Below are 20,567 nucleotides of genomic sequence, written 5' to 3' on the forward strand. Positions count from 1 at the left end.
CTGAGGCCCAGAGAAAGCAATTTCCCATGGGCCACAGCAAATCATTGTCAGAACCCAGGCCAATGACAAACAATTCCTTACAGGCTGGAGTCTCATGGTTTCTTGTCTGGTTGAGGACTTTGATTCCCAATGTCCCCAGATCAGGATGAGAGCTTAGCAAATATGTCAGGTTGAAGGTACTTTCCTCCAGAAGATTTTGTTTAGGGCCTCTAGGCATGTCACCTATATATATGACCTCTCATCCTTACAACCTTATTAGGTAGGAACTGAAAATTTCCCAAACTACTATAGATGAAGAACCCGAAGCCCAGAGACAGAAAGTAACTTGCCTGAGATTGCACAGCTAGTAGGTGACAGAGCCAAGATTCAAACTGAAGTCTTTCATGCCAGAAGCTTGTGCTGTGACTGCCAGGTAACAAGTCTTTGGTTCTTCCAGAGATAGCAGTGCATAACAGAAAGGGCCCTAGATGGAGTGGGCCTCAGGAAGCTCCAGGCCCAGCCTTACCTCTCCATCTACTTTTCTTTTTGAAAGCTTGGGCTAGCTCCTTCCCTTCATCAAGCCTCACTTTCTTATCTGGTAATGGTGATCGGGCCGGCCCTGCTCCCTTCATGTGATATTCTATGAGACATGCAGAGTATGTCTCATCCCCATTTTACAGATGGGGAAGCTGAGACTCATTCCTTTAATTCATGATGAATAATTAGATGTCATTTGCTTAGGGATTTCTATAGGCCAGGTACTATGTCCTCAAAGAGGAAGGTGACTTGCCCAAGGCCACATACCTATAAAGGTGGCAGAGCTAGGCCTCACACTGACAATGGATGCTCTCATGTACACTTCATGGCCTCTGGTATTGTGAAGTGGCCAGAGAATCACAGTTTTCCAACTCTTGCAGAAAGGCACTTGGATCCTCTTTGAGCCCAGCCCATGGCACTGAATAGATCCCAGGAATGACACTCTCCTGGGAACTTTTGGCCTGGAACATATTTACAAAACTCCAGAGGGGATGGAAATATCCCAATCTACTCCCTAAAGACCCAAATTAGCAGTTTTCTTATTCTTCCTAACCCCTCTGGAAATGTAAACTATGTAATATCAGTCTAAAATTAGGAGCGTAAGTCACAAGAGAAAAGTTCCACTACTTTTGGAGAAAATGTTTTTTTAGCCTCATCCCTGCATTTGTTCTAAATCAGAACACAGTTGTCTTTCAAATAATAATTTTCTCCTTAAATTTATGGATTGGGGGTAAAGTACTTTTGAGAGAACAAGTTTTCATTGTTCTGCCAAATGCTGAAATCCAGTCCCTTCTCTGATTTCAGTCTATAGGACATTCAGGTGAAGATACAGAATTCTTGAACAGGTGGAGCCTGTTCCATGGGCCCAGGATGCCTTCTTAAATAAGGGCACTTCAATAACAATGGCAATAATGTTCTCCATGGCCAGCACAGATTGACCGGTTCAGGTGTGCCAAGAGCCTGACCTGCGGTGGCACAGTTCATAAAGTGTCGACCTGAAACACTGAGGTCACTGGTTTGAAACCCTGGGCTTGTTGGTCAAGGCATGTACAGGAAGCAACTACTACGAGTTAATGGTTCCTGCTTCTCCCCCCCCTCTCTCTTTCTTTCTCTAAAAATCAATAAATAAAATCTAGAAAAAAGTTGTGCCAAGAAACTGAAGTGTTTTACAACCACTCTTACATTTAATCTTCATGATAACCCTGTAAGATGAATATTATTATTTCTTTTTACATATGAAGGTAATTAAGGCCTAAAGAGGTTAAGAGACTAACCAAAGGTCATATGGTTATAGAGTGAGTAGTTGGTAGTGAGAATTTTAACTCAAATGAATTTAACTCTAAAGCCCACAGTAGGATATTGTCTCCCATAACAGTGATACCTACTATGTGCCAGACACAGTCCTAAGTAACGTATAATAATCTCTTGATCGTCACAATAATCCCTCCCAAAACTTTGTTCCTTTCTTTTCCTTTGCTCTCCTAATGCAGATACTCATACTGGTTTCAAATCTGTCACACACTTTGAGATTTTCTTGTTCAACTGCTAATATTCCTGGTGGCGGTGTCAGTGTTGATTAGAGTATGTGTTTCATACAACACCTTTGAATAAATTATTCCTACTAGACACCTAGGACCTTGTGCATGTTCCTTAACTTTTTTGATCCTCAGGGTTCTCATCTGTCATTTAAGTTGATTGGCTTCTTTGAGCTCTAATTTTTTAGAATTCTCTAACGGTAGGGGCTGTCTGAAAGTGGGTGTAGGATGGGCAAGTTTTGATGAATGGGAGCAGAAATGACCTTGTCATGAAGGCAGAAGAACTCTGCAAGTTAGGGGAATGTGAGGACCTGGCTCCTAGGCACATCAAGGTGGGGAGGGAGCCAGGGTTCTTCAGCCAGTCAGAAGATTGGGTCAAAAGATTATAACCTGATTGAAGAGAATGAGGTGAGTCACAACCCCCAGGGTGCAGGACCAAGCGCAGGGTATGTGTGACCCCACGGGCAGAGCGAGGCCTACAAGATGGAAACCACCAAGGGGTTGCGGAGGGAGTGAGCTTGCTGCCCCTTTGGGTATTTGTGTAGGGTCTGGAAAGCCATTGGAGGCACTGTAGACAGATTTCACTTTTAGGGAGCTGACTTTCCAAAGGGCAAATATGATCTTGTCCCTCTTCTGGCTGGCAACATCTATCAGATCCCAACTGTCTACAAATACTGTCCAAGGTAGCTTCTTATCCTGAAGAATGAGGCCTGTCACAATCTGCTGCTGACTAGGTTATATCACTTCTCATCCCCTAACCTACTGCAGCCACACCTAACTTCTTGCTGTTTCTTGAACACATTATGCACTATTACACTTCTGTGTCTACCCACATCCTCTGTGATTCCTTCTTCACATCTCCGAGCAGTTCATCACTTGGGATGAATTGTAATTATGCGTCTGACTTCATCAACAGACTGTGATACCCTTGAGGGCAAGGCCTCATCATACTCATATTCATACGGTGGCAGATGTATTTGATGAATGAGGTGGCATTAGATGACATCTGATGGTCTTTTAAACTCTTAAGATCCTGCTATTTACTTCGTTGCAATAAGCATTAACTGGAAGGACTAATGTGTACAATCACATGGTAAATGTTGAGGATACACAGATAATAATAGTGATAATAACGTGAACAGAGACAAAAGGAGCCAAGGCCAAGAACCAGGGTGAGGTGAGGAAAGAGAAAAATAAGAAGGGGGCTACCTAGTGAAGAATAGGCACTTTGGTCCCTTTGTCTTATAGCTCCAAACTCTTCCGGTGAGTGTGTGGGGAGAGAGGAAGAAGCAGAAAGCAATAGAGATGTTCTTGCTAGAAATGAATTGGTTCGTTCTCTCAGGATTTAGAACCCAAACTGGCTTAGTTTAGGAGTCCTCATGCCCACCCCAGCTCCCTGGTAGGTATTTCCAAGGGAATGGGTATCCAGGGGTCAATTTCCAACTTCTCTCATCCTGACTTGCTTTATCAGCACCAAACAGTACTAGATAGCAACAAAATCAAGGCTTGCCCACAGAAACAGTCTGCCTTTGGTAGCCTCGAGGGAGCTGAGAAAAAGTAATTTGAATTCAGTAGCAACTAAGTAAGTCGACCACAGAAGCCTAGTTTTCTCCCCACCCCTTTTTCCTCAGTGGAACTGATGGAGCTGTCCCTTTGGTTTCTGTCTCCGAGCTTGTAATTGAGAATTTGCTGTGTGACACCACCTAGTGCTTCCTGGCTCTCTTGAGTTCTTATTGAAAACACCCTACTCCTCTTATTCTTCATCGAAATTAAAAAAAAAAAAAAAAAAAGGCCAGAAACTCAGGTCAGGCCAGTATCTGACTGGCTAGAGAAACGGTGCACAGGTACAGCTTTTCCCATGTGTGCCCTGCTGCTCCTGTGCTCCAGCACAGCAGGGAGACGGGAGAGGAGCCAGACCATAGACAGGGGAGTGCTGGGGACAGGCCCTCACGGGAGCCTCAAAACCCTTTCTTTGAGTCTTGATAAAAGTTCCTTTCCTTCCTATTTTGTTAACACAAATCCGAAAATGTGTTTGTGTCCAGAGAAAGTACTATGAATAACTGATGATATAGCTGTTGATTAACTTGTGAATCATCCTGGGGGAAAGGGAGACCGAGAAAGGAGCAGGAGCTTTGGAGGCTGTATATGATTTGTCATAAAATATTTAGCAAATGATCGTCCAGACCGCAGGGAAGAAGTCAGAGAGATGGGAATTTAAAAGCTGCCAGGATTTAAAAGCTATTTAATGCTTATCATCGGTGCCAAAGAGCTGAGAGCATCTCCCTTACTCCCCACATTGGCAGCCACAGCTCTGAGAATGTGCAAAGGGCTTGGATGGGCTGCAGCGCTGGTGGGAACTGAGAGAGGCAGTGCGCTGAAAGACTTTTTGTTTGGTAATTCTTGTAAACAAGGGATCTCCTTGGAGGTGGAATCCTCACCTTGTCTACTGCCAGCCTGTTCTCTCTTTTCCAAGGCCTAGACCTAGATGATAAACTCTCCACGTGGAACAGTAGTGAAGCCTCTAGTCAGTCATATGGCCATTTCAAAACATCCTGATGCTTGGCACCAATGAAGGAAAGAAAAAAAAAAATAGCTATATGATGAACTGAATTTGTCACATTTCTTCCCAATGTTTTGGTGTCATTCAGACAATAGCTTCAGTCACTGGTTCCAAAACGGCATGGTGTAGCTGTTGTTCTAAAGCAGGGGTCTCAAACTCGCGGCCCGCTGAACAATTTTGTGCAGCCCGCAGACTAATCCACGAAGTTCAAAATATTTTGGATAAAATTAAGTAAGCCTAGGGGCCTACTTGTATTTTTCATTTCTCTAGCATCCTAGCTAGATATTAGCTTAGTTAACAGCAGTTGTGATGCGAACTAGTTTCTGGTCATTTTGTGACACTGAGTAAACTGCATGTACGATTGTGCTTGTTGTACTGATTTTTTTTTTGTTTTCAACTGCAGTGAGAAAAGTGTTGCGTAACAGTTGCCTTTTGTAGACCTAGTGCGGCCCACCAAACGACTGTGATCTTGCTCTGCGGCCCACATGCTGAGTTGAGTTTGAGACCCCTGGTCTAAAGGTTTGAGCTCAGAAGGGTAAGGGAACCTATGGCTGGAGTCAGGACGCACTTCTATAACCTGATTCTTTCATGATCTGTTTATTTTGGGGTAAAGGATGAAAAAGTGTTTCCTGATATTTTGGTTTGAAAGCCTCCAATGTAAAGTTATGTTCTACTGAGTATCAATACCATAAGGAAATGTAAACCAAGGGAGAGACAACAGGGAAATAATTTAGGTCAGTGGAAATAATCATCCTGGCAAACAGGCCTCGGGATAGTATTATGAGTTCCCAAGTAAGCAATGCTAGTGAATGTAATGGCTTCAATCAAAGAATTTATTAATTGTGCCAAGAAGGTTCCTGCTTTGTGGGAACATATAACCTACCATATTTCTCCATGTATAAGATGCACCCTATTTTGAAAAATGTGGGATCTAAAAACTGGGTGCGTCTTATACAGTGGTTGTAGATTTTTTTACTTGCATTCCCCGCTTTTTTGCGTGGATGAGGAGTTGTATGAATTTTATGATGAATAAAACTGAGTTCAATAACTTTATGTAATACATTTTTTTTTTTCAAATTTCGGACCCCAAAATTAAGGTGTGTCTTATACATGGGAGTGTCTTATACATGGAGGAATACAGTACTTGCTGGGCAGGTATGTATTACCTAAACAATACGGATAACTAACCTTTGAGATCAGAGAAGTAAGAGATCTGTGGGCAAGGTGGTCCCAAGGAGAATGACAATAACTAGTAAAATGGATCTACATACATGAGAACCACAACATGGTTCTTCTCCCTCATTCATGTTTTGTTTTAGTTTATTCTACACGTTGTTCCTGCTGTTTTGCTTTTTAAGAATGTTTTCTCTCCTACTCTCTACCTATCCCAAATCCAACACATCCTTTGAGGCCCACTACAGTGAATTTAAAGTCACTTGACTCTCAATCTTCATTAATCTTCACTTCCTTTGAACTCTTAGAGTTCTTAGAGTCTGAACCATTCATTTGGCACATGATACACTATGCATTATAATCTGTTTTCATGAAAATTAATCTTTTCTCCTGAACTCAATTGTAAGTTGTTTTTGGCAGGTGCCAAATTTTAAAATACTTCTATATTCCTCACAATTTCTAACAGTTCATAATTTGCACCATGTATTTGCATATGCCTTGGTACCCTGTTAACAGGGTGAGCGGAAATCTTGGCTGGGATTGTGAAAGAGGACTGGATTCTTGATAGGCCTAGAGGGGTATGCTCCAAATCAGCACATCCAGGTTAAGAAACACATGCTCTGAGCAGTTTTTGGTCCTTAAGTTCCCCTTCCCTTCATAATTGTTATTGTTAAAGCAGATGGAGGATTCAGAGTTGTAAATTGAGTAAAAAATTAGTTCAATGAGAGTAAAAGTTGATCAGCAATTCCATTCACATTTTAAAAAATGTGTAAGAAAGAAAAATGAAGCCTGGAAGGGAGGGAGAAAGGGAGGGAGGAAAGAATGAGAAGATTGAGAAGAAAATAAAAGGAAAAAGCCTGCATCGGGGGAAGGTGAGGATATGGGGAACATATCAGACTCAGTCTTCAAATGCATCCACTGATTTCATAATGTGGTAATTTTTAATATTAAAAGTAAGTTGTAAATGTATCTTTATAAACAATATGCATAAAATAGATCTATTATTCTAAAACTTTTTCTTTTTAAAATGCTTTTTCACAGTAAATTTTTTAGGTGTCAAATCTTCCCTCAAAATAATAGTGCAATAGGAAGAAGGAAAACGTTGTCAGTGATTTAGGACTTCTCTGCTAATACAAGTCCTTGTATATTTCCTGTAGGAGTGGGTGAAGACTCATGTCTGTCTCTGTTTTCTTTATTACTTGCAATAGCTGCACATGTTCTGTTACAATTTGTCTGAGGTCTGTCATTTTCTGGAGCAGCTTGGCAAAGAGCTGAGAGGACTCAGGGTGGTTCAGCTTGAGCTGGAGCTCCAAGGCTTGCAGCAAGTTGTCTTGTATGTCCTCAATGGGCTTCACATTCAGCAAACCTGGGCGGTCTGGGGGAGAAGAACAGGAGGTTCAGTTACAAAATTCTCTGGCCCCCCATCTGAGGCATATTCAGCCAAACTACCTACCTATCATTTTGTTGGTTTGTTTTGCTTTGGTTCTAAAATAAGGTGGGATGGGAGGGTAAGTAGATAGCTGGCAAGAACATACAAGATACCAAGATTATCAGAGCCCTTTCCAGGGTATGCTTTTCCTGGCCAGGATTAAATCCGTGCAATTAGTTGACATAACATGGTAGCAATCTGAGGACTTCTGCCAGTATGCTTCTACTCACTCAGAAATCTCATTTGCAACTTCTGCTCCTTCCTGATGAGTCTACATTTTATAAACTCTACTTACTGTTTCACCACAGCTTTAAATATGCTTATAAAACAAGCTTTGTCTTCTCTTTTGCTTAACATAGCATATATTTTTTTTAAAGAGACAAGACATGATTTTTAAACACTGTTACAGTTTGAAAGGATAAATCTCCTGCACTCCCCAGATTTTAACAGAAGTTTTTTTCTGAGTGGTGAGGTTGCAGGTAATTTTTACCTTCTTCTTTATACTTTCTTTCTTTGACTTTTTAAATGGTGAGTTTAAATTACTTTCACATTTTTACATTTTTCTTCATGCTGATCTTCTTAGATGTATCTTTAAATACATCTTTATTTTACTTTTATTCTTTACAATATTCTATACTTCTTTCTGTTTTATTTTCTAATATATCCCTGCTGATGTTTAAAAAACTTATTAATTTTAGTATATTGACTATATTTAAATTTCCTGAACTCTTGTCAATTCAGATAGTTTTTATCCTGGATTTTATTTTATTTTTCTATTTTGGATAGATAATTACACCCGCAAATTATGGCGGTTTTATTTGTTTGTTCTTTTACAGTATTTACACTTCTCATTTATTTTTCTTGCCATTGTGCATTGGCTAATACCTCTAATATGCTATTAAATAATAGTAGTGGCAGGAGGCATGCTTTTTCTTTCATTCCTAACTTGAAGAAAATGCTTATAATGTTTTATCACAAGTATGATATTTACTATAGATTATAGTAGATATGTTTTATTCCTGGCTTTCTAAGAGTTTTAAAGTTTTAAATTTGTTTTAGTCAGGTATTTTATTGTATTTCATCAAATGCTTTAAAATTTTTTCATTCTAAAGAAATGACCATATGGTTTTACCTTAATCACAACTACAGTGAATTATATTAATAGATTTCCTTAATATCTTTGTACTCATTTGTTAATAATATATTAATTTCCACCCCCCATTTTTTCTGCATTTTTCTGAAGTGAGAAGCGGTGGGGAGGCAGTCAGACAGATTCCCACATGTGCCCAACCAGAATCCACCCGGCATGCCCACCAGGGGCCAATGCTCTGCACCTCTGGGGCATTGCTCTGCTGCAATAGGAGCCATTCCAGCACCAGAGGTGGAGGCTATGGAGCCATCCTCAGCGCCTGGGCCAACTTTGCCCCAGTGGAGCCTTGGCTGTGGGAGAGGAAGAGAGAGATAGAGAGAAAGGAGAGGGGGAAGGGTGAAGAAGCAGATGGGCACTTCTGTGTGCCCTGACCAGGAATTGAACCCGGGATTTCCACATGCTGGGCTGATGCTCTACCGCTGAGCCAACCAGCCTGGGCCTTGGTTTCTTTTATATTTTAAAATCTGTAAGTGAGATTGGTCCAGGGTCTTTTTTTTTTTTTTTTTTTTGGTGCCATCCTTTGCTTGTTTTGGTAGTAAATGTTAACTGGTCTTATAGACTGGGTTGATGACATTTTCCCCCTTGTATCTATGCAGTAATAATCTATTCCTTGATGGTTTCTTAGAATTCATTGGCAGGATTGTCTGAGCCTGGAGGTCAATCTTTGACTACCTTCAATTTTTCTTCTATAGATTTTAGTCTCTTCAGGCTTTGTACTACTTATAAGTGAAATTTTAGTAAATTACAGTAAAGTTATACATGATATTTTCTTGAAATATGAAATCTTATTATTTCTATTTAACTGACTGCTTTTTATTTGTGTATTCTCTTGTTTAAAAATCTGATTCGTGAAAAGGTCATCTTTTTTTTTCCTTTTTAATAAAAGTTTTTGGTTTTACTAAATCAACTCTGCTTTTCAAAATAGTATAATAGTATTTTCTTTTTTAAAAAAAATTTTTAAAATTTGTTCTTTTTAGAGAGGTGGGGAGAGTGAGAGTGAGAGAGAAGGGCAGGGGGAGGAGCAGGAATCATCAACTCCCATATGTGCCTTGACCAGGTAAGCCCAAAGTTTTGAACCGATGACCTCAGTGTTCTAGGCTGACACTTCATTCATTGTGCCACAATGGGTCAGGTAGCATTTTGTTTTCAATTTAACTAAGTCATTCTTTTAACTTTATTTAGGTTTATTTTTTCTTTTTCTAGTTTCTTTTTCTTCTTTCATTCTTTTTGCTAGTGTGTGAAAACTCCAGGGTTGGGAAGGGATAGCTGGACCCTTCAAACAGGAGAAGAATGCCTTCAGCAGTTCTTCCCAGTGGCCAGAACACAGGCAGCCCACAGCCACTTTCCGACGCAGGAGTCATTTTCTTGAATTAAATGATTAATTCATTTAGTTTTATTTCTTGTTTTTTTAATAGATGCATTTAAACTCTAAAATTTTCTGAGTGTCACTTTGATCTCATTCCATAGGCTTTGTTGAACATTACTCTCACAATTCTGTTTCAAACAGTCTATTTTGATTTCATTTTTAATTTAAGTTATACAGACACGTGATTTTAAATTTCCAAATGGAAAGTTTGTGCGTTTTGTTTTGTTTTTTTCTAATTTTTAAGTTTTATTTTCTAATTTCTAAGTTTGTTGCATTGTGGTTAGAATATAAGGTTTTCCCATTAAAGTTCACCAGAGGCATGCAGAATTTATGTATAACATTCAGAACACTCACTCACTTGATACCTTGTACTGATTCCAAATTTTAGCTCTTAAAGGCTATTCACCCTTTTTTCTAATTTTAACTCTTCTTCCCTTCACTGTAAATTAAAGCAATGTATAAGAGTTTTTATTTACCCTTTAATATCCTTCATCCTTTAGCCTCAGTTTCTGTAATTATTCCTTTGCTCCAACCATATTAAGCTAGTTCCGGACCAAGTCCCTCAAACGCCCTATGTCTGTCATGGCTCTGTGTTTAGGCAGATTCTGTTCCTTATGTCTGAAACAGTCTTATCTTCCCTTCACCCATCACACCACCTTCAACCTATTCTTCAAAATATAGTGTCATTATGTCCTGGCAGCCTTCCTTGACAATTTCCCTTCCTCTGTACCTTCCAATCCCCTTTCTCTGTACCTTGTAGCACCGTATAAATACTCCAATCACTGTTATACTAGTAGATTACATTTATTAAGTGGTTACCATTTTCCAAAAATTGTGCTAAGGGCTTTATACACAATATATCATTTAATCTTTACAAACACTCCATGAGGTCAGTGCTTTATGCAGGGTTAAAACAAAGATTTAGAGAAAGGAGTTAAATCTTGCCCAAGATCTGCCACTTGCTAGTAAACAGCAGAGCTTAAATTTGAATCTAAATCTGTATGATTCCAAACACTATGCAGTGTTCAGCTCTTGTTAGCTTGTATTGTAAATACTGATTTTCTTGTTTATCTCCCCTACTAGGCCATGAGGTAGCAGAGGGCAGGACTATGTTCTGATCATCTCTGCTCAAGTGAAAACATAGGAAACCCTCAGTTGGCTGAGATAAAGAATTAGAAGGTTGTTCTGGCTAAGAGTCCTGGGTTGAAAAGTACAATTCTTCTGGTTGGTGAACAAGCTTAAAGGCAGGATCACTATACAATAAAGAAATCTCCTGTAAACTGTGTTTTCCTGCATCTAATAAACTATAATAAAACCTTTATCCAATGAGGTGAGGCACAGGAGAGCAATGTTAGAATAGTCTCAAGGTGGGATTTTTGAAACTATAAATATTCTCTGAAATTAAGTTTCTTCTTTAATTACAGAAGGAGAGTTATCTTTAGTTTGACTCCCCAACCCCAATTTCTCTAATATGTCCCATTGACTGGAATAAGTATACTAAACTTCAGAATTTAATTTTTGAATCAGTAGCAAAAACATCAAATTCTGAGAATGAAAGAAAATAATTTAGTCCTGGCCTAAAGGATCACACTCAGGAGGAGTGATGCCTTTCTCATAGGTGCTATGCAATAATGAACACAACACCCCTGACACTTCAAGAAAACAAAATCCTGGATTGGTGCCTTTGGTTTAATGACTGCTGAACCACCCCCAGAACAAATGTTCCAGATTTTGAAGGCCTGTGGCAGCACAGATGTATGTGCATTGGAAGTGGCAGCACTTTGTCAAAACAGGTGTTACATATGGCTCCCCCCATAGGCTGGTACTATGCACCCTTGTATAGAAACTCACAGGGGTACTGGTTTCTCAGTCTTTCCTCCTTCCTCTTCAGCATCAGTGCGGTCAAAACTTCCACTGAAGAGATCGCATTAATCTAGTAGGTTTCATCTATCATGACAGTTGAAACCCTAAATGACCAAAGCCTAAAATGCAGCTGATCAAGTTTGCTGGAAACACTTGGCTTTGGTGCAGTGTAATGGAACAGTCTCTTCTAGGAGTGAAGAAAGATCTGATTTGGATTTTCAAACACCTCTTTGGCAGGTTATTTTTCATGATGTGATGGATGAAATTTGGCTAAGGAGCTGAAATTTTGTGGCCGCTGATTTATATTTTATCCAGTGACAAGTTAGATAATTTACAGATCTGTTCCACTATCCCTACAGAGTCTCAGTGAAGGCAAAATGGAGTATAGCAGAGTGGAAAACGTAGTAGTATATTCTAGCTCTAGGTCTTTCACTAACTGGCTCTGTAACCTTGGGCAAACTGATTAAGCTTACTGGGCCTTACTTTTTCTCCTCTGTAAATGAAAAGCATTAGACTAGATAGATGATCTCTAAGACCCTAATTCAAAAGCTCTAAGCTGTATTCTTACCTATAATTCCCTTTACATAATTTACATAATTACACTCGGGAAATGAACACAAAATCTAATTAGAAAAGTGAACTAACAATCTAATATATTAAGCTTAGAATACCTGGCTTATTTAAAAAGCAACACATACCCTAGGGCAGTGGTTCTCAAAGTGTGCGCCACGGCGCACTGGTGCACCCTAGAAGATTTCCAGGTGCGCCTTATGGTATTCCAGAGAAATATGTGCCTGTTGGGGACCAAAAAACCAACAGGGTTTTTGGAGTTTAGATTTCTGGGGGACAGAGGTGTAGAGAAATTGGCTGTAAGCTGACAGTCTGCCCAGCCCCCCACCTCACTTGCCTGACTAGGTTACAAAAGGCTGTGTAAGCTGTGGTGCTGGATTGTTTACACAACCCCCCATGTTCCCTGGAAAGACTGGAGGCAAGTTTCTTCCATTCTTTGTTTGGTGTAAAGTTAAGATGATATGTATGGTGAGGGTTTTCTGCACTCAACACAATTAAGAGTAAAAAGAGAGGAATTCTTCAATGTATTGGTGAGGAAATGAGAGTTTGCCTTTCAAATATATGCCCAAACATTGAAGAAATTGCTAGGGCACATCAGGCTCATGTTTCTCATAAACACAAGAATGAAAAAACTTAACACATTTGCGCTGGGACCTGCCGAATTTACTAAATCTTACTAAGAATGTATCTATATATATATAAAGATATAACTTTTTTGTTGTTTTTTTATTTTTTAACCCCTCTTTTTTACGAATTCTAAAAAGTATAACTCAAAAAATGTAACATAAAAATGTTTTTTAATGTCAGAACAAATTTAATTTTGTCATATTTATTTTAATTACCATAAAAGCATGCTTAAACTCTATTTTTTTTCTTTAATATTTGACTTAATTATTATAACATATTTCTCAGAAATTTGTATATAGTGCACTTACAATTATTTGTAGGATTTTAAAACGCCCTGACTTCAAAGAGTTTGAGAACCACTGCTCTAGGGTCTTAAGCAATCCCTAGGGTCAAGGGCAAAAGGGATTTGTCAGGATTGCTCCACAGCCTTCACTCTCTGATTAGCTACTTGGCCTTCCCTCTCCCCTCTCCTATCCTCTCTTTCTACTTCCCTTCTGCTCACACTCAAACCCTTACTGAGCTAAGCAAAGCATCACAACTGTGCCACAGAAATTTGTCTAAACACCCAGAACTATCTTGGGTCCTTCTCTTTCCTCTCCATTTCCTACTAGCCCAGTGCCTACTAAGATATTGTTCTCAGACTGCCTGTCAGAGATCCTCTTCCTACATCTTGCTGAGGGTTAGAACTGATTTTCTAGAATACAGTGTGTCCGTAAAGTCATGGTGCACTTTTGACCGGTCACAGGAAAGCAACAAAAGATGATAGAAATATAAAATCTGCACCAAATAAAAGGAAAACCCTCCCAGTTTCTGTAGGATGATGTGGTAGCATGTGCGCATGCACAGATGATGACGTAACACCGTGTATACAGCGGAGCAGCCCACGGCCATGCCAGTCGAGATGTGGATGGTACAGAGGAAAGTTCAGAGTGTTCTGTGGCTTGCTAAATTCAAATCTGTGACCAAAGTGCAACGTGAATATCGGCGTGTTTATAATGAAGCGCCACCACATAGGAATAACATTACTCGGTGGGATAAGCAGTTGAAGGAAACCGGCAGTTTGGTGGAGAAACCCCGTTCTGGTAGGCCATCAGTCAGTGATGAGTCTGTAGAGGCTACACGGGATAGCTACCTAAGGAGCCCTAAAAAATCTGTGCGTGAGCCCACATCGAACTGCACTGAATAGGTATGAAACTGAGAGAGTTTTTCTTTTATTTGATGCAGATTTCACATTTCTATCATCTTTTGTTGCTTTCCTGTGACTGGTCAAAAGTGTACCATGACTTTACGGACACACTGTAGGATTAGGGTCAAGGGACCCCCCTTTATTGGCTTCAGCTGCCTAGAAGGCCCTTTTGGGAAAGTATGTGTTGACTTATTCCAGGACATAACACTCAAGGAAGCTGGAGTCAATTACTGGTTCCGTACTCCCCAGGCTGCAGAGAATTGGGAAAGAAACCTTTCCGGTCTCCATTCACACAGAGCTGGAATTGATTAGAAAGAATTGTTGATTATGGGCAAATCTACAAAGCTCCCATCCTATCTAGATCTGGTTCCATTAAGTGGAGAGCTTATCTGAAGCAGATTCAAATTCTCTTGACCCTCCTGGGATCTGCCCACCTGGGCCAGCCATTTCCCTAGCACAGCTCTTCTCAGGAGGTGTCATAGTTAGGGAAACAGATGGCCATGCTAGAGTTGCCTGAAGAAAGGCAGAAAAAACAAAGAGAATTGTTTTGTCTCTGCTCTAGGAGCTGCTGTCATGGCATTACCAATCTCTCCCTACTGGCTTTCTGATAGACACTAGTAATCTGAAAAGGAATGTACCCAGAACATTTAGAAAAAGAGGTCTGACAGCTGGGCAGCTGTAAATTGGTCCATGGACAGTGAAAGACAGTTCAGATGTGGATGGAAACTGAAGGGGAGGGAGGGCTACCTAGGGAACTTGGTACTTGGTGTCTCACTTTCTTTTACACCTCCTTCTCACTTTCCTTTATTCCATTGCTTTCTAAGTTCACAGGTGTGTTAAAAAGAACAGTGGATTTGGAAAATAAAGACTTGAGTCCTATCTCTCTTCTACTTAGCTTCCTTGTGACTTTGGACAAATCATCTAATTTTCCTGAGTTTTGGCTTAATTTTTAAGATAACAATGGTTGGTTTTTTTTTTTTTTTTTAACTAAGATTATGGTGAGAATGAGTTAGGTAAAGGAAACTTATAAGATATTACTATTCTCCATGTTTCTTCAAATAAAGGCAATTTCCATAGGAATGGGTCAGGAGTGTAAGCAGGGGTAGGGTTGCGTATACACATTTGGGAAATGGAAGGTTTCTTTTTAAAAAAATATTTTTTTTATTTATTGATTTCAGCGAGAGAGAGAGAGAGACAGCAACACTGAGCTGCTCCTGTATGTGCCCTGACAAGGGATAGAACTGGCAACCTTTGTGCTTCCAGATGATGCTCTAACCAACCAAGCTATCCGGCCAAGGCAGGAAATGGAAGGTTTTTAAGCTGTTATTGGTAAGAGCATAAATTCTAGAATTCAAGAAAAGAATTCCTGATGCAGACACATATTTGGGGGTTTTGGGCAAGGTCCCATTCTTGTAGTTCAGGGGTTGGGAACCTATGGCTCGTAAGCCAGATGTGGCTTTTTTGATGGCTACATCTGGCTCGCAGACAAATCTTTAATAAAAAAAAATAATACTGTTAAAAATGTAAAACATTCTCATGTATTACAATCCATTTGTTCCCTACTGCTCATGTTCATGGTTGTGGGTGGCTGGAGCCAATCACAGTTGTCCTCCGGGACAACACTAAATTTTTATTGGATAATGCGTAACATACACGGGTTGTTGTATGGCTCTCACGGAATTACATTGTAAAATATGTGGTGTTCATGGCTCTCTCAGCCAAAAAGGTTCCCGAACCCTGTTGTAGTTGCATGTAAGAAAGGTAATTTAAGGATAACAAAACAAAACAAAAAGTCTTGGTGCCCAATTACACTTCTACCTTGAAGAGATGATAGAAATTCTTCAGTACTTTTCTGACCTAACAATTAGATTCATGATGAACATTAGGCAAAACTGAATTCAATGAAGTTTATCATTGGGAAACTATGGTATAACCTGTAGCAATTACCTCCCACCATCTTACTTTTTTTTTTTTTTTTTTTTTTTTTTAAATATGGAACGCTTCACAAATTTGTGTGTCATCCTTGCGCAGGGGCCATGCTAATCTTCTCTGTATCGTTCCAATTTTAGTATATGTGCTGCCGAAGCGAACACCCACCATCTTACTTTTAGGACAATTTTAGGAGAAATATAGTTGACTACGCTATCAGGTAAAGGGAACAACATTACTTAGAGACCTTGTAAATGCTTTAACAACTAATAAAGATTATCTGATAATGAGCATATTCTGTCTTCAACAAGATAGAGTCCTTTGCTCTGAAGTAGATTAACATTCTAACATTTCCCTGTTTAAACAATAATTTAATAAATGCATTCTCTGTCTATGCCCAAATGATAACTGATCTTCACAACAATAACACATATGATTTGGTTAAGATGGTGGAGGCAGGTAATCACCACCATGAAACCAAGCCCAGACAATATTTTCTTTTATCTGCCCACTAAGAAGCAATTCCACACCAACTCCTCTCATCTCAAACACTCAACTACCACCTCCAAAAACCCCCTCCCAAACTACAACACAGTACAGAAAGACATCTAGTACTTAGTGAATTAAGCTTGGGCTCTGTTATATTTCCAGGTCCTTCCAAGTGGAAATGGGACTTGAGATTTCAATCCTGCCCTTTGGGACATCTCTGTCTTTCTTATCTCCTTTCACCTTGGGGTTTGGGTTCCCTTGTTCTAGTCATTCAAGGTCAATCAGTTGAGGTTTAGTCACCCAGTCTGTTCCCTTTCTCTGTGTCAGGACCAAAAGAGCAGCATGTTCTTCCCTCTTGCTGAGGAATATAGATATATTTCTGCTCCTTCTATGTCTAACACTGGCTCTGATCAGGACTGGAAACGAGCGGTGGGTGGGAGGCAGAGGAAAGGCTAGAGCAGAAAGATAAAGGGGAATTATTTCTTCTTTATCATGGGGCCTGACACATTCATGCTCCCAGTCCAACTACTCTTCCTTGCTTCTTCAGCCGCTAGAAATGCCAACAGCAAACCAAAGGTGGCCAACAGCAAATCAAAAACAAAATGGGTCCAAGTATTAGTTATCTGCACCAAATTCACCATTTCTTCTTTTCCAACATCTTTAAGAAGAACCTCAAAACATAGGTGCAATCTCTAAATATGACCTCTCAATACATAATGTCCCTGCAAACAATCAGAATTCTAGGGAGTGTGAAAACCCACCACCCTCCTATTCCCTATCTCCTTCAATGCCACTTTAGAGTTCTGTCAACTTTTCAGGCCCCCTCCCCCATCCTCCAGTATCTCTTTACCTTGGAATTTTGTTCTCAATCCACAACTAATCCCCTTAAAGTGATAGCTGATAAAGAGATTAGTTGATATCTCCTTAGGGGTATTTATACTGATATTTTAAGCAAGAGAGAGAGAGAGAGAGAGAGAGAGAGAGAGAGAGAAAGAGAGATGAAAAGCATCAAATCTTTGTTGTAGCACCTTAGTTGTTCATTGATTGCTTTCACATATGTGCCTTGGTGGTGGGGCGGGGGGCCCTCCAGCTTGAGCCAGTGATCCCTTGCTCAAGCCAGTGACCTTGGGCTTCAAGCCAGTGACCTTTGGGCTCAAGCCAGTGACCATGGGGTCAAGTCTATGATCCCACTCAAGCCAGTGAACTTAGGCTACCTCAGGGTTTTGAACCTGGGTCCTCTGCATCCCCAGCCAATGCTCTATCTACTGCACCACCACCTGGTCAGGAAGGTAGTATTTATATTGTAATAAGAATTTTAAGAATTGACTATTGGTGGAAATAAGCAATTTGGCAAAATTGAGTGAAGCTACTTCCAATTATATCATACAGGGGAAAATTAGTAATTGTTGTTTGCTTAACATGTCCTGGGCACTGTGCCAAAGACTTCACATAGTGTTATTTCATTTACTTAATAAGAAAATTAAGGCTCAGGGAAGTAAATAATTGCCTGAAATCACACATCTAGTTAGTAGTGGAGTGGGGGTTTCTAAACTCAGAGCTGTCCCTGTATTCCAAAGCTTTCCAGTGGATCACCCTGCCTCTCTTCTGGTTTGTGAAGCTAGCAAGACCCTTGAAAGGTACTTCCCCTAGGAGTGCATGACTCCTTCACTACCTGTATTGGCCTCTCTGTTATGAGTGACTTGAACAAGTCCTGGTTTCATTCTTCCTCACTTGCAGATGATCTGTCTGAATGTCTTGGTGAACTGTGCCAGTCTGGAAAACTGCCTGGGGTCACCCAGAGTTTAAACACACATTGTGAGAACCCAAAATGATAAAGTACTACAAAAAGCAGCCCACTGACTGACTGACTGAACCTTTTCCAAGACTGCCGGTGTGGTGACAGGGATGACTCAGCAGTTTGGCTTTCAATCCCATGTCTGTCTCTGGGGTTAAATACAATCATTTGCTCACTCACTAAAATGATCCCAGCCTACCAGGCCCGGGTGAGGAGGAAATTTAATTTCTGAAGCAGTCACAGATAAAGATTTTTCTATGTTCTACAAACAACAAAAGCCCATGTGTATGTGTCTGTATTTTTAAGTTTCACAGATGATTCTAGTATATTCCATCTTCTCTCTATCCCCTCACTTCCACCCCAAGCTCTCTGGTTTTTAGAATTTGAGTGCCAGTAGAGAACTTATAAATATACTTCACTCTGTCTAAACCAAGTCTATGATGTTATAAAAAGAGTGAACTAATGGGACATTTATAGATAACTCAGATTGAGACACTATTCACAACCATACTGGCCACCTGACAGGGTTGTCCCATTGGTCATGGCAGCATGGTGTAGGAGTCAGAGGGTAGAAGAGAAGAGCAGCATAAACTATGTAGATACAGTGCAGGTGCCCATTAACTGTTCTTCAATTAATAAGTGAATGCTATTACTTTCTGACACAATCATGGTCTAAAGGGAGATCTGAACCATGTAATAACACTCTTCAACTGTCCTGCTTAAAGCTTAGTCATATGAGAAATCAGATGTCCTTGTTTACTCTCAATATTACAAGAAGAGTCAGAAAAATAACTTTAACCTATTAGGCACTAGCCTGAGTCTTGTCCAAAAAATGCTGTAAGGATAAGGTAGCTGAATATTTAATTGGTATATTTAACTGTTATGTAGAAGAGTAGAAGTTGGCCTACTACTATTCATAGTATCTCTAATACCTAAGTTTTAGACTATTTTGGGTTTTGTCTCCTCCCAGTTACCTAGTAAGGATGATAATAACAAAGAAGAGGTGGAGGCCACTGGACCATGAAGAATCAGAGGCCCCCTAAATGGGGGTTTCCTCAGGAAAAGTATAGGCCCACTCAGGCATGTACACTGTCTTTTGTTCCAGAGGAGTGCTATATGTCCACTCTACTAGAAATAGTTCTGCAGTAAATGGACAGATTACACATGATCTGGAAATATCAATATTTTGAAAGGCAATTAGGGATGGGGAGAGAGACGGAACACTTGCAAATGCAGAGCTCCTCAAACTCTGCCTGTGGAACATTCGTGTCTGTGAGCTGGAATGAGGTGCTCTGCTGCTATAACTGAATGTCATTTTGATTGTTTCCAACAGGCAAGAAGAAATTAATTTATGAATGGTATTTTAACAATTTTTAATTTCTCTCATAAATTTTTCTGCAACCAATTATCTCTATTAGAACCTGGTGTAAGATGGTATCTGATTAAGTATGAATATATTTACTCAGTTATTTAAAGCTTATCAATTTTTATGAGAAGCTCTGGCAAACAATGCTACTATGTCCAGGGACCATGCTACCTGAACAAATTTAAGAATACAGTCCCAGTCTTCAGTGTTATCACTGGGTGGGTCTAATTTCTTCCCAGAGCAATTTTCAAACCAGGGTATAATTTTGTTAGATAGGTGACAATGGTGTCTCAAGAAGGGCTTTGAATATTAGTAAGTAATATATAGACTATAACTTTGAAATTCTTGATTAAGATATTTGGAAGCAATATGGAAATAGAGAGTTTTGGATAATTGCCAAGACCAAGGTAATTAACTGGGATGCTTCCCCATTTTGATACACAAAAGGCAGTAGTAGTCAAAGGTATCAGTTTTTTAATTTTTTTTTTTTTTTTTTTTGTATTTTTCTGAAGCTGGAAACAGGGAGAGACAGTCAGACAGACTCCCGCATGCGCCCAACTGGGATCCACCTGGCACACCCACCAGGGGGTGATGCTCTGCCCATCTGGGGCATCACTCTGTCACGACCAGAGCCACTCTAGCGCCTGGGGCAGAGGCCAAGGAGCCATCCCCAGCGCCCGGGCCATCTTTGCTCCAATGGAGCCTCGGCTGCGGGAGGGGAAGAGAGAGACAGAGAGGAAGGAGAGGGGGAGGGGTGGAGAAGCACATGGGCGCTTCTCCTGTGTGCCCTGGCCAGGAATTGAACCCGGGACTTCCGCACGCCAGGCCGACGCTCTACCACTGAGCCAACCAGCCAGGGCCCAAAGGTATCAGTTTTAAGTTCAGGGAGATCAGGGTCTGAATCTTGGCCTCACCAGTTAGTAGCTCTGTGACCTTAAGCAAGTTGCTTAGTCTCTCTAAATTTCTGTTTTCTCCATCTGTTAAATGGGGATAATAATGGACTTTGAAGAGCT

The 20,567-nt window shown here is 40.2% G+C and overlaps 1 protein-coding gene and 2 non-coding genes across 10 annotated transcripts in view; all 3 read right to left on the bottom strand.

Moving 5' to 3' along the window:
• Positions 1 to 6,703: 6,703 nt before the first annotated feature.
• The window catches only part of PPARG (peroxisome proliferator activated receptor gamma), a 154,047-nt gene continuing 140,183 nt past the window's right edge, over positions 6,704 to 20,567 (bottom strand). For all 8 annotated transcript variants that reach the window (XM_066351157.1, XM_066351153.1, XM_066351155.1 and 5 more), the window contains one exon: positions 6,704 to 7,159. In XM_066351157.1, coding sequence (XP_066207254.1) covers positions 6,912 to 7,159 — 248 coding nt within the window. In that variant the 3' untranslated portion in view covers positions 6,704 to 6,911. The remainder of the gene's footprint in view (positions 7,160 to 20,567) is intronic.
• On the bottom strand, positions 9,598 to 9,709 carry LOC136382681 (small nucleolar RNA SNORA71). The gene has a single exon (XR_010747303.1). It is a non-coding gene; the product is annotated as a small nucleolar RNA SNORA71 (small nucleolar RNA).
• LOC136382649 (U6 spliceosomal RNA) lies at positions 15,962 to 16,068 on the bottom strand. Its single transcript, XR_010747275.1, has one exon. It is a non-coding gene; the product is annotated as a U6 spliceosomal RNA (small nuclear RNA).

This window comes from Saccopteryx leptura, chromosome 10 (genome assembly GCF_036850995.1).
Source record: "Saccopteryx leptura isolate mSacLep1 chromosome 10, mSacLep1_pri_phased_curated, whole genome shotgun sequence".
Classification (NCBI taxonomy): Eukaryota; Metazoa; Chordata; class Mammalia; order Chiroptera; family Emballonuridae; genus Saccopteryx; species Saccopteryx leptura.